This window comes from Electrona antarctica (genome assembly GCF_951216825.1).
Source record: "Electrona antarctica genome assembly, chromosome: 5".
Taxonomy (NCBI): Eukaryota; Metazoa; Chordata; class Actinopteri; order Myctophiformes; family Myctophidae; genus Electrona; species Electrona antarctica.
This window is the reverse complement of record NC_136810.1, coordinates 17,322,049-17,337,051: the sequence shown is the minus strand read 5'-3', so window position 1 is coordinate 17,337,051 and position 15,003 is coordinate 17,322,049. Positions and strand designations below refer to the sequence as shown.

The following is a 15,003-nucleotide window of genomic DNA, read 5'->3' as shown; positions in this document are numbered from 1 at the left end:
CGAGAGTAGCATGAACTACAATCAACAGACGACAGGCTATGGCGCCATTCATACTCTTATTTTAGAGCCGAATAAAAGTCGGTTCGGCTCTGTAGAGCCTACAATGTGATGTAATTTGAGGTTCGGGGGGGCGGGTACCGCCCTAAAGTCGGCTCTTCGGTGCTACTGAAAATTTCTGACGAGCCGAAATCATTTCGGCACTACAGCGCTGAAACAGCGGTAAAATAGGAGTATGAATCGGCCCTAAATGGTCAGATAACTAGAGTGTAAAGAAAACAAATAGGTTCCTCAAAGTATGTAGGATGCCAGGAAACCATCGAATCTTGCATCTGTCTAAAAAAGATGCTATCTAAACGACATTCCAAACATGTGGGCAAGCAAACAGCATAGTTGTCCATCTAAATGACATACTTATGTAAGCAAGTAAGCAACCACACTGCAAAGTATGTCTAGCATCTATTCACCTTATTTCTATAGGCCACGAAAGAGCTATAAAAGTGATCTATTTCGGTTAAAATTAAAGGTACTTGAGGGGGTTTCACGGCGTCCCCAGCAAAATTTGCTAATTTATAGCATCAAAATCAAGTCAACTACTTTGACCCACGTAGGCTATATGAATTGAAATCAGCAGATATCGTGACACGTTGCAAGTTTGTAGAGCTTTACACCCGACTTGATCATACTACAGCGTCACACAAAAGCATCAAAAGCATCAGATGCACAACACGACACGTTTCGAGTTTGAATTTGAATCCTGAAAGGTAACAGTTTTGGACGTCCAAGTTCTCTATCGTCTCGAGACTCTCTCTCCACCCAACATTAAGGCTGCAACAACGAATCGATTAAATCGATAAAAATCGATAATTAAATTCGTTGCCAACGAATTTGATTATCGATTTAATCGCGGGTGTTTTCCAACATTAAAATCTAACGTAAAGCTGCTTTCTTTTTACCGTTCAGTAATGGCACTAGGCTGAACGATCAATATGCAACGGGTCGGTATAAACAACACGAGATTGTCTTGAACGTGACCTGAGCGCTCCGCATCTACCCCTCTCTCTCTCTCCCAACTTCAGTCTCCCCCACACACACACACGCGCGCACACACACACACACACACACACACACACACACAGAGAGAGAGAGAGAGCGTCAAGTCGCTCTGTGGCTGCGATGAGCTCCGCAAAAACAGCTGATCTGTGAGCTCATCAACGTCATCAACAGGTCCCAAAACATGGTATTTGTGAGCACCGCCACTGTCCATATTTTTTGTCGTATGACCAAAAATGCTCCCCAAAGTCTGAATCTGGCAGTCTACGGAGCACTAGCAGTGTAGCTCGTTAGCTCCTCAAATTTGTTCCACCTGTGTTACTCAGCAGCGCATTGAAGTGGGCACAGGGCAAAAGCAGAACGTTTTGCTTAACAATGATCAGTTGTTCAGTGCTGTTTAACTTTGGCAATAAGTGATACTAGAGCCTAGAGAACATGCTAATATGGCTGCTAAATAAGAACGGTTTCCTCTATCAGCTAGCATGCTGGTGTGTGTGTGTGTTTGATTGATTGATTGAAGAATTTATTAACAGTTTGCAGAATTACAGTACATTTCAAGCACAAACTCAATACAAAGGCTGTTAACTGTGAGTGGACGACCCAATTAAGCATTACACTTGTTTCCAACAGGGTCCACCATGTTCAAATCATCAAAACATTTAGAGACGTACAAATAGACACTTCTATAGACAGAACAGGAATTCATCAAAAAGGAGGTAAAAAGGGAAAAGAAATATATACAGTGAGGGGAAAAAGGGGGGGGGGGGGCGGGGGGGGGGGGATTCAGATTTTACGGGGGCCAGTTTCGAATTGCAGCCATCCGTAGGTGCCCTTTGAGAGCGGTTTTGAAGGAGTCAAGGGATTCGCATGTCTTAATGACAGTTGGTAGGGCGTTCCACATTTTGGTGGCATAGGAGCGAAAAGAATTTAGTCCCTTGTTTGTGCCGAATCTGGGTTGTACATGGTTCGTTGCACTCCCTCTGGTGTTGTGGGTGTGGACTTCGTTAACATTAAGGAAGTATCTAGACAGGTACATGGGTATCTTGGTGGTGTATCGAATCTTGTGGACCAGACCCATTGCAAGATGCTGTACTCTGTCGTCGACCCTAAGCCATTCCAGCCTGTCGAAGTGGGCAGGGGTGAGGTGGGTTCGGGGGGCTAGATCAAGTAGGAGCCTGACCAGTTTGTTTTGGGAAGTCTGGAGCCTGGTTTTAAGGGCCTTTGAGGTGCTGTGGTACCAGGAGGTGCATGCATAGTCAAAGAAACCCTGTACAAGGGCTCCTGTTAAGGTCTTCAAGGTGTTTTTGTTGACCAGTGAGGAGATCCTGTAGAGGAATCTTGTTCTATGGTTGACTTTTTTGATTACGTTGGTGGCCATTTTATCACCGGAAAGATTAGCCTCCAGGATGGAACCTAGGTAGGTAATTTCATCTTTACGTGTGATAACATTGTCACCCACTCTAACCAAGAAGTCATTTGCCTTGCTGAGATTACTAATAGAGCCAAAGAGAATGGATTCAGTTTTTCCCAGGTGTAAAGATAGTTTGTTATCAGCGAGCCAGGTGCAGATTCTACCGAGTTCAGAGCTGAGGGCATTTTCAACCTGCAGTTTGTCCCTGTCCGAGACCAGCAGTGCTGAGTCATCTGCGTGTGTGTGTGTGTGTGTGTGTGTGTGTGTGTGTAGGACAGTGGTTCTCATAGTGGGAGTTTCAGCTAAATTATAGATAGTTAGCAAGTAAACCATGTGGACCCTAAAAGGGTCTGTAACAGAGAGTGCAAAAATGGAACCAAATGGACTCTCAAAATTGACATTGATTTTTACAATAGAAATAAAATAATAATAAATTGGGGTCCCAGAGATAGAAATGGAAAGAATATACACGGTCAACATTACAGATTACAGTATCATTACAAAGTACAAAAAAGGGGGTAAAATATAGATTTTGAAGGAGTATTCATTTTTATTGTCTTTATTGTTAGTTACAACATGCCTACAATAACTTGAAGCAAAATTTTAAAGGTAATTGCAAAAAGGTGCCATAATCCGATTAATCGATTCATCGTTTAAATAATCGCCCGATGAATCGATTATGAAAATAATCGTTAGTTGCAGCCCTACCCAACATATTTCATGTGTGGGGAATGACCCCACACATATGAAATGGTGGGGACTGGGGAGATAGTCTCTTCACTCAGAGAACAAAGGTCCACCTTTATCCACCCGACAGAGACGACATTCAGCCAACATAACAGCAGTCATCATGTCAGTTGAATGAGAGTAGTCCAGCCGGTACAGTTAACAGACCCATGCATGCATGTCTTTGATTGTTACAGGATGTGGCTTCAACATTCCCCCTTCTTGGCTCTATGGATCATGATGCCAGAAAAACCTCAAAAAAACTGGGAAAGAAAAGAGACTTTCAGATCGCAGAGGCCCATTTTCCACTCAATCACACACAGCTATCGAGGGATGCCTCTGTAACAGATTTATTTGATTTCTTTCGGTAACTTTTTTTCAACCGTTTGCCGCCTTTACAAGACATCAAATAAAGGAACACATACAATCTCTCAACCTCATAATTAAGGGGCTAATAAAGTGCACATGTACTGTTATTATCACCATGGTTACTGGTGATTAGTTCCATGAGTGCGGTGTCCCTTCAAGAGCCGGTCGGTCTAATGCCATGCGTCCTCCTCCCCTCCAACACACACACACACACACGCACACGCACACGCACACCTATAACCCCCCCCCCATCTCTCCCCAAAGGAAAGAGACTGTACAGACTCATTCTGCCAAGGTTTCAGGACTCAGGAGTGGTTTTCTCTCATCAGCTGAAAAGGGAAATCCATTAAAATGCATACATTTACAGCATACACGCAGTTACAGCAGTGGTTAAGACTTTGGAAAACTGATACCGTCAGTTAAACACTGGAGAAAAGGTTTTTGATCTATACCACATCACATGCATCTAATGTGGAGAGAAAATCTCTCCACATTAGATGCATGTGATTCATAATTCTAGTTTGTTTCAAAGCCATCATTTAATGATGGCTTTGAAACAAACTAGAAGTATGAATCAAAGCTAGAATACTGGTGAATAATGTACTATTCATTGAAGACCAGTAGTGGAAAAAGTACTATTTTTTACTATAGAAATACCCCATTACAAGTAGAAGTCCGGAATTCAAAATTTACTTGAGTAAAAGTACAAAAGTATTGGCATCAAAATGTACTTAAAGTAGCAAAAGTAGAAAGTACTCAATATGCACAATGTCCCATTTCACAAGTTTTCAAATGTATACAAATCTCAATGAGTCTGTGTCAATGGCCTAAATAAGTTTTCAAATAATCGTAGTGGAGTAAAAGTACAATTTTTGCGTTCAAGACAGATATATGGTCTCCGACAGGTGGAAACCTCATATGTCCAAAACTGTTACTTTCCAGGATTCAAAATAAATAAATATAGCAAATTTAGTTTTTGCTATATTTCTGTCCAACAGTAACAATATGGAACATGTAGTACCAGATACAGAGGGCAATTAGCACCAAAGTCCAGCTAATTTAGAGCTAGAATTTAAAGGTATATTCAGTGATTTCACTTAATTCAAATATCACTTATTTTTTCTTATTTTTTGGATAATCCTCCCTACTATAAAGTGTGCTGACCATATAAGGAGTTCCTCCCTGTCCCCAGTGAGCCCCTGGGGTCAAAAAACCCTAGTTTCGGTTTGGGCTTTGGGTGGCAAAGCCTTCATCCAATCAGGATGAGAGGAGCCTTCCTCCAATCATGATCGAGTGGGGCGGGCCTTGGTGCACGTGATGTTGGTCTGTTGTACTTCCCCCACTGTAGAGCGTGTGCATGTGCACATCTTGTTACCGGGGTGGACCGGGTTTTTTTCCAAATCACCCAAATCACTGAATGCGCCTTTAAACTAATTACAAAGAATGTTCATCCAAATCATCCAAAAGCAGAAGTCACATTTGGGTTAGTTAGAGTGGCATTTGTAGATGGAGACAGAAAATATAAAGCCAGTCCACAGACGCTGGTATTTCATGCAGAGACGTTTGGCATAAGAGGCTGTGATTATGGGCATGTGGTGGCCAACGTGTTGGTCACGGTGTGGCTAGTTGTGAAGCAAGGACTGACCATGGCCAGCTTCCCATGTACCAGCTGTCCAGAGGACAACTTCCTGGTCCCATGGGTGTCAACTGTCACTCCGTGTCTGTGACCCTTTGACCCAAGTGTACTGTGGGAAGCGGGCCAAGTCCTGGACCTATTTATATATCTTTGCACCCTGTCTTAGAGTTCGTTGCACGAGCGCGTTTTGCACGAACGCATTGTGCAAAAATAGCCTATCTACCTACACATGGCAGGATTAACACCTCTGAGGGCCCCTGGGCACTGAAGCTCGAAGGGCCCCCCTCGCACATGCATGTGCGAACCCCCAACATTTTGGCCGTTCTGGGCATTTTGGGGCGGTTTTATGCTGTAATATTAGCCCATTCCTAGGCCGTCTAAGAGTGACAGTCAGGCAGTAACAAACACATTTTTTTATTTGACTCACATAGTAAGCAAATGGGTGAGAGAATCCGCCAGTGCATTTCAGTGTTTTTACCTTTTTTTTGTCGAGCCACCTGACGCCATGCTTGCAGAATGAAAACAAAGCAATGCTGGATGGTGGACATCACGTCTTTTATTCCACCAGAATCACCTCTACCTCTACACCTGACCTCACACGGCCTAGTGAACCCACCCACCTTGAACAACAGCCAATCTATAGCACATTGTTGCTGCTTTACAAACAATTACACTTTTCAGCTGCATTCTCACCAACAATAAAACACTATTTAATTATAGACACCATTTATTTCATTCGGATTAGTGGGGGGAATTTCTGTGGGGCTAAAAAAAAACAGGGGGCCCCCTGGTGCCCAGGGCCCCTGAGCACGTGCCCAAAGTTTTTCTTTCCCATTGTAAAACATCTGCAAATATCATCTTGGGAATGACCGAGTAACAGACTCTAGCAGAAAATATGTTTTTTAAGGGTGGAATCAGGTAATTTGGGACACAATAATGGTAGAATTAATAGGAGAAAAAGACTCAATTTATCCCCTGAGCAAGCAGGCAGGCTCTATTAGCTCAATGGTATGCATTTCAGCACTTACAAAATAAACTGGGTCTAAATATAGGGTAGGAGAGTTAGATAGTGCTGCATTAAGACCCGAGGTTAATTCTACAAGTATCTCCTAAATATATATTATTTTAAATGTATGTTGATATATATATATATATATATATATATATATATATATATATATATTATAAACACCTACACCTGTGCAAGCTGGAAACGCGGCGTGAAGCTGATGCATTCCCGATGCATCATCAAGTGTGAACGATGTTCTCCTCTAACGATTCCTTTCATTCATCTCCGTCTTTCCGTCCAGGATGATGACTGACAGAAGAACCTCTCCCTGACCCAGATCCCTGAGCGCCCCTCCCCCCCAGGATGCCCACAGTGCCAGTGGGCAGTGCCTCCCCCCACCATGCGGTGCCAGTGGCCTGCGCCCTCACCTGCTCCTGGCTCCTGCTCCTCGTCCACGCCGCCTTCGGACAGAAGCCCGCCAGGCTGCCCCTGGTGGGACGCCGGCCCTTTGTGGCCGCCTGGAACGCCCCGCTGGACATGTGCACCCTCAAGTACAACGTCACGGCCAACCTGGACCACCTGTTCCACATCCATGGCAGCCCGCGGGCCGTCCGCACGGGGCAGAACGTCACCATCTTCTACGCCAACCGACTGGGGTACTACTTACTAAAGCATAATCACCCAATAGATAGTGTGTTGGGTAAATCTGTGATTTCCACAATTTTTTTTAAACTTAGTATAGTATAAAATTATCAATATGTTTTGATTATTGTTACCGGTCACTGTCAGCCATTCTTTGTATAAGTTATTTGTACAAATCTACCCTGTGAAAGTCTTAAAAGGCAATAATTTGACTGTTAAAATGTTGTGATGGTCCAACTCTCTAGGTACTACCCCTACTACACAGAGCAAGGTGTGCCTGTGCACGGAGGCCTGCCCCAGAACTGCAGCCTGGACTTCCACCTGTTCAAGGCCTACCAGGCAAGGTTATTATACTGCACTAAAACTAACACAATAAAACTAGAAGTGCAAAAAGTTTAAAAAGAAAAAGAAAAAAAAGAGGCGAATGCAAACGAAAACTGAAACTCTATTGTGTGTTATAAAATTAACTAAAATCAGAGAGAACATTTCCTTAGTTGTAGTCTTGGTCAAATGTATTCCATAAAGAAAGGTATAAGTATTGTTGGTAATTTGTGAATATAGTCTATGTTAATTTTTTTACTTCAATACATTTTATGAATCCCATATGATAAAAAAAATAAACTACCACTAAACTAATAAAAACGAACCTAAAACTAAGCATTTTCTATACTAAGGGTGTGGTCACAACAAACGTTAATTTGCCTATATGGGCGGATTCTGCTTTTCAGTGGGAAAAGAGCTTTTTTGGGGGGGGCGAAAATACTTGAATGGCAACAATCCGTTCCAATTGTAAAGCATTTGCAGAATCCGCTGCATATGGCAAAAGTTTGGTGTGACCGTACCGTAATCTAGCAAAGCTTAAAAAAATTAAAATAAATAAAAACTAATGCAATTATAAAAACTACAGGACATCACACATTTCATCCCCTCGGAGGACTTCCGGGGCCTGGCCGTCATCGACTGGGAGTACTGGCGCCCCCAGTGGAGCCGCAACTGGCACAAGAAGGACATATACCGCCGCAAGTCCCGCGAGTTGATAGCCAAGGCCTACATCAACGTGACTGCGCCGCAGGTCAGTGTTCCCATGGTCGCTTAATTGTTATGTACAATAAGTCGCTTGTAAATGTTGGTAGTTGCGGGTTGCATTTGACTTTATTTTTGAGTGGTGCAACCACTCCAAGGAACAGCAATGTCCAGGACTATGTGACTATGTTTAGAGTACCAGTAGGGGCAAAAGTAGCGCTGTTGTGCCAGAAACAGAGAGAGAGAGAGAGATAGTGTTGCACTGTTGCCTGCTAATTACACAGAGAGAGAGAGAGAGAGAGAGAGAGAGAGAGAGGCAGGGGGGAGAGAGGAGAGTTGCACCACTCAGTTCACACGGGTGTGATTTTTGTTGTTGTGTGTGTTGTGAGCTTGTAGATTGTCCATTTTCAAATAGCCGATGCATAGTATAGTCACTTCTTTGGGGCTTGTTGTCATATACCTTGTTTGCCTCTATACATAACGGCCAACGCTGGCCACTGCAGGTGGAGGAGCTGGCTCGACGGCGCTTCGAGAAGAGCGCACGGCTGTTCATGCAGAGGACCGTTCAGCTGGGGACGCGCCTTCGCCCCAACGGCCTCTGGGGCTACTACCTCTACCCCGACTGCCACAACTACAACCTGCACGACGGCAACTACACGGGCTTCTGCCCCCTGCTGGAGAGCCTGAGGAACGACGACCTGCTGTGGCTGTGGAACAGCAGCACGGCGCTCTTCCCCTCGGTGGCCATCAGGAAGAGCCACTCCAACAGCGCCAGCAACCGCCACTTCTCCCAGCACAGGATCCGCGAGTCCCTGAGGACCGCCTCGCTCACCTCCCGGGAGTACGACCTCCCCACCTACGTGTACCTGAGGCTGGGCTACAGGGACGAGGCCATGGCCTTCCTCACACAGGTAAGGGAGCAAAACGTTTCATCAACACGGTTTGGCATTGTTTTTTGTTTTGTTTTTTTATTTTATTTTTTAAGGCCGATGCACACCTCAAAAGATTGGTGACAGGTGCTCCTGATGAAGGTCTAACCTCTAACGACCGAAACGTTGAATAAAGAGCAACATATTTTTGCAAGCTCCTGATAGTGTGCAGGTGCTCTGTCATTCAGAGATCCCCATTTGACTTTGTTAGTTGAAAGCATTCTACAATGTATGTAGACCAGGGGTCTACGTACCCAGGCCAATTAAGGACCACTTTTCAAGCCTCTATAATCGGATTCATGTTAAATGTGTGTTTTCAGACATGTCAATAATTGTATAAATATGCTCTTTTCTTCCCTGTATACACCATACCTCTGTACTTCGGCGCGCAGGCCTTCGTCAGTGTCAAATTTTGACACTGACGAAGGCCTGCGCGCCGAAACGCGTTTGTCTGTCTGGTATGACTGCTGCTGCGGAGCACTATGATCATTAAACAAAGACTCTTACTCGACTGGATGTGCGGATTTTATCATTTTCTATATGTTCATTTTGAATCTGCACCCAGCACACGCCTGAAACTATATGAAACTGTCTGAGTAGAGCGGGCCTTTTCCCTTGAAGTGAACTTTCTTCCCTGTATACACCAAAAACTACAAGCCCATAATGCATCGCAGACCGCTGTGAGCTAGTAGTTCTGCTATTGTCAATGTTCCCCATGCACCAGAATAGGAATGCGAGGGTTGAAGTGGTTAATGTGAAAAATAAAAATAAATAAAGTCACACAAAAGTTTGGTGCCCCACCCCCCCCATGCAGTCTCTCTGACTCTGAGGTCCCCCATCCTAAGACCCCTGACTCTCCATGGAGTCGGCAGGATTTCCTTTCCATAGTACAGTAAACTAGAAGTAGTGCCCCTCGGGGCACAGGTCTCCACCAGGATAATAGCATTTGTGATGTTTGGATAAAACGCTGTGTGAATGTTTTGAGGCATTTTGTTGAAAATGGACCAATCCTGCAAAGTTTGGAAGGCCATCTTAGCCAATCGGGATGGAATATGGGAAAGCGGACAGATGTGTGTTGATCTCATTACTATGGAGATAGTGTATACCGATCTGCGTGATGTGTGGATAAAATATGTACGAGTAATGTACATAAATGTGTTTTACCAAAATCGGCCTCATGGTGGCGCTATAACATACAAATTGTATCCATATCACATGATCACATGACTGTAGAGATATGGATACAATTTGTATGAGTAATGTAAAGAAATGTGTTTTGCTAAAATAGACCTCATGGTGGCGCTAGAACAGGCCATTGTGGAAAATTTGGGGCAGAGGTTCGTCGTTGGCATCCAGGGAGTGTGTGTGCACAGTTTGGCATTGACCGGGCCAGCGGTACCGGAGATTAGCTATACACAGACAGACGGGCGGAAGGACGCACACACACGCACGGACGGAGTGCAATTCTCTCCCCATGCCTTCGGCCTGGTGGAGACAATTAACTTCCACTGTCTAAGTGAGAATGACAGCAGTGTAGACTGAAACAGACAGCAATTGGTCAGTGGAACTATACTATAGTAGTAACTAATCTTTAGCACCATCGTGTGGAGATGGAAAGTAAGTACATTGTGTATGCATCCAATGGAACTGATATCAGGTGCTGGTCAGGATGAAATAACGAAAAGGAGAAATATCCACACACTGAAAAAAATAATTCTCTCAGTATACAATTCACTTCAAATCACAGAATTTGTCACTAGCAAAATTTTGTTCGCATATTTCTCTTATTCTGCCATAATCTCTCAATCCAGCATTTGTTATCAACGACGGTAGCAAACATGTTGCGCAAATCGCCATGACTTATTTGTGTAAAAAAGATGTTATATTCATGACATATTTTACAGAGAGACTTGATCCACACCATTGGTGAGAGTGCTGCTTTGGGGGCTGCTGGCTTTGTGATCTGGGGAGACCTCAACCTCACCTCGTCCAGGGTAAGTCGGACTCAACCACCGTAATAATAATACATCTTACAATTTAGCCCCAGAGTGAACTATTTATATTTCCTTTCGACGTCGAAATTTAAAAAATGCCTTCTAAATCCTGACAGTTTTCTGAAATACCTATGTTTTTATATATCAGTGCTTCAGTGGTGATCAATATTTCATGTCAAGGACCCCCAAAAATGATATGTATTTGGCCGCCGACCCCCATCTCAAAATATGTTGTTCCAGGGACCCGCTAGAAGCAAAGATTTGAGTTAAAAACATTCGCTCTGAAAGAATATATATTCAGAGATGTGCGCCACATTTTCACGATTAAAAAAAAAAAGCAGATCTACAAGCTTGTAGCTTGTGAATGAGCTTGTAAATCTGCTATTTTTCCAATATCTAAAGTAGGCTATAACATAATGCTTAAAACACCAAAAGGGGTTCCCGCCCAGAATGGGTTAAGTTAAACCGGAACTATACCCTAATAGGACTAAGGGGACAGAATCAGAACACAAGAGATATCCGATTTTCTCATGCCATTCACTAGTGTTTTGACATGACTGTAGTGTTGACAGAACGGCTGCCATTCACAACAGCGAGACAGTAAAAGAGAGTGTGCATGGCTGCCAACTGTTCAAGTGTTCTTCTTGTGTACATTCACAGACACAATGTTTTGTTTCTGGAACTGCTCGATACAAGCCAACACTATAAATATAGAGAAGCAAGACAATAGGTGGTTTACAGCAGAGCCACTGACTGACATCATGCGGTCCCATCGTGTATGATATATTGCCATTTTCACCCCGACATTTGGAAATGTACAGTGCATACTGCATTGCATTTGTCTGTAGGCAATCATGTGGTCTACTAAAGTATGTGAATACCATTCATAAAAAAGGATCTTTCTAAATGCTATTCTTTACTCTTTAGTTCTCCATTGTCAAAAACTGCCTAGGGCAGCAAGCAACAGCAATTATCGATTATTTCACTATAAATTACGTTTTTCAATGAATCAAAATACATCAAACTAATGAACAAAAATCTACTAAATCACTTGTTTGATTAACCACTTAAGCCATATTTTATACATCATCACAAATAGTGCAGTTTGTAAATCTGCTATCTTTGCTATTTTTATATGTTTTAAAAGGCACTTTAAAGGTTTGTTTTTGTTGTTCTTTTAGTCTGCCATTTCCCCAAAAAATGTCAGCAGTCTGCAGGGACTTTCGATTAGCTGTCGCACCTAAACACTTGCTCTGTCCACACACTACAGTTCAACTGCACCAAGGTGAAGTCCTTTCTCAACCTCCGGCTGGGCCAGTACATCACCAACGTGACCCGCGCCGCCGAGGTGTGCAGCGACTTCCTGTGCCAGAGCAACGGGCGCTGCGTGCGCCGCAACCCACGGGCGCCGCACTATCTCCACCTGAGCGCCGACAGCTACCGCATCCAGCCCTCCGGGGATGGCGAGTTCTCCATCACGGGGTGGCACTCGCAGCACGAGCTGCAGCTGCTGACGCAGAGGTTCCGCTGCCACTGCTACGAGGGCCACATCGGGGACAAGTGTGACAGCCTGAACGAGGTGGTGGAGGTGGTGGAGGAGGAGGAGGTGGAGAAGGACAAGGAGGGCAAGTGGAGCCCGCCGGACCAATGGGACGATGAGCAGCAGCTGGAGGACGATGAGCAATGGAACAACGATGAAGGGAAGGGAGCGGCGCCGGCCTTTGGCAGCCCGCCGTGTGCAACGTTGTTGTTGCTGCTGCTCATGCTGAACTTGTCATTTGTCAGGATAGTGGTTTGATGTAGGCCTACGGCACTTTACACGACGACATCATGGACATTTCATGGTTGTCACTTTTTGGGGCAAAACAACCGCACAAGGTTGTAAGTTGGTGGTTCATCCACAGGGTTGGATTTTTTTTTGGGTGGGGGGGGGGATCTATGAGGGTGTATCTACTGTATGTTCCCCAGGTTCTATGTTCCCCGCTTACCTAACCCTAAAATTCTAAGGTGGGGAACATAGAACCTGGGGAACATAGGGATGACCCCAAATCTATGACTCTTTTTTTATATCCTCCGCTCTCTGGTCCTTTTCTTTTTTAAATCACCGGTGGGGGATCATGTTTTATGCCTGCTTCTGGTCAGACTGAATTAAATACATCCATTTCCTTTTGGGTATGGTACGACTGTCTAGACTACATTTGATAGTTTGATAGGATCACAATATAACAATTCTATTAAACATTTACGTACGTTAACCACATTAACCCTGGCATCCCTAAGTTGGGAACATATGACAAATATATATAGGGCTTAAGAAAACCACCCCTTCCTTTTTTCTCTTAAACAAATTGAACCCCGATTATCCACATCCCTATATAAAAAAATAACATGTATAAATGTACTGCTGCACGTAATATAAAATGTAATTGGTTCATATTCCACATCAAAAGGATCTAAGTTAGCCTATTGGCAGGCTGGTTTCGTGCAGGTTATAACAACAAGAAGAAAGAATAACAAAGATATCTTTGTTAGTATTCAGGATTATCCCTGAAGGCAAATCCTCCCTAAAAAACAAGAAAGAACTAGAATCTTACAGTACCTCCCAAAGACACAAATTAATCATATCGTTAAAATGTATCATGAAATCTTGATTTACCCTCCTAATGCGCTTTATTTATAGTAACCGTTTTCATGAGCCAGACAGACAATGACACATTCAGTAAACATAGAGACTGTAGATCTTAGCTATGAAATATGACTATGGTAGCACAGTGTCTGTTCGAGCCCTATGAAGCCTAAAGGCTCGTTATTCTGATAAAACACAAACAAAAACAACAACCCTTCCGGGTTATATTTTCCATAAAGTCACATACTGTACGATTGCAATGATGTATTAATTTTTCTTAACAATAAGCCTCGATTTTTTGGGCATTTTACATGACGTTTATAGGCTATCGTTTGTACAGGTTGGTACGTACACTAACATGGAATGACTAATTAGAATCAGCATAATACTATTACGTCACGTTCTAACTTCTAATACTACAGCATGCATGGCATGTACATTACATTACATTACATTACATTACATTACTACACTACATTGTAGTGTAGTAAACATTTGCCTTCTACAACAGACACAAGCCTGTCTTTATCGTGACTGTACTCATGTCACATTGTTCAATAGAGAGTATGCGCATGCTTAAAGTGAATGGCACATCGAGTGGCAAATCGAGTGGCAAAGCAACATGCAAAGTGAGTTTAACATTGTTTAATGTTGTTTAATGCAGTCAGATAGGACTTTTCTGTTTGGATGTATGGGCTGTCAAGGCCAGGAAAGTAGTTTTTGCCACTCAGTAGGCGTTCCTGCATAACTTCCTGGTTTGATGATGTCACACGCATACCCTCTATACACCTAAAACTGACCAAATCCCGGAGGCTCATATACTGTACAGTGGAGTTGATCGTTGCCGTTGCTCAGAAACCTCCTATCTCCCTATTTTTTTTTTTTTTTAGACCAACTTGGGCTACGGCGTCACACAAACGCATCAAAGGTAGCAGATACGCTTGAAAAGCGACACATTTGAGACATAACGACTCTTTCCGACCAACAGAGATGAGATAATATCTACCATCTAGTACTGTATATCTGATGTATCTTGAACGGTGTATTATATATAGCAGTAGATATAATAGATGATCATCATATCTACCATATCTCGTACTGTATATTGTATTATACTGTATTCAGTACTAATTATTAATTCTATTTCTCTCGGCATAGAGACACATCATAGTCAGAGACCATGTAAATATGGCACTACGACAATACTACCTATGAACTTAGATCTTTTGTAAGGCCAAAGTATGTATCAGCCAAAGAGCAAATTATGCAACTGTAAAATGTGTTTTTTTTTCTTTTCCTTTTTTGCTGCAAGTAACTGTCTAAAGAATGATGTTGGCTCATGCTGTGGAACCTTTTATCTCATGGTTTGTCTGGGAACTGCACCTATAGCCTGCTGTGTTGCTGTCATTGTTAAAGAACAGGAGAAAACCACCTTTGAGCTAGCAAATTCAAGGGTACATTACCAGATATCGCTGCTGTCGGGGCAGCAACGATTCATACATTAGCAATTTACTTGATCATACAGAGTCACATAAAAGCATCAAAAGCAGCACATCCGGCATACAGATCTGCTACATTTGTGGTTTAA

General features: G+C 43.2%; 1 protein-coding gene across 1 annotated transcript in view; it reads left to right on the top strand.

The window, feature by feature from the left end:
- hyal4 (hyaluronidase 4) overlaps positions 1 to 15,003 on the top strand; it is a 52,186-nt gene that overhangs the window by 6,848 nt on the left and 30,335 nt on the right. The window contains exons 2-7 of the mRNA XM_079502213.1: positions 6,503 to 6,857; positions 7,089 to 7,182; positions 7,751 to 7,915; positions 8,370 to 8,777; positions 10,700 to 10,789; positions 12,060 to 12,569. Coding sequence (XP_079358339.1) covers positions 6,565 to 6,857; positions 7,089 to 7,182; positions 7,751 to 7,915; positions 8,370 to 8,777; positions 10,700 to 10,789; positions 12,060 to 12,569 — 1,560 coding nt within the window. The 5' untranslated portion in view covers positions 6,503 to 6,564. The remainder of the gene's footprint in view (positions 1 to 6,502; positions 6,858 to 7,088; positions 7,183 to 7,750; positions 7,916 to 8,369; positions 8,778 to 10,699; positions 10,790 to 12,059; positions 12,570 to 15,003) is intronic.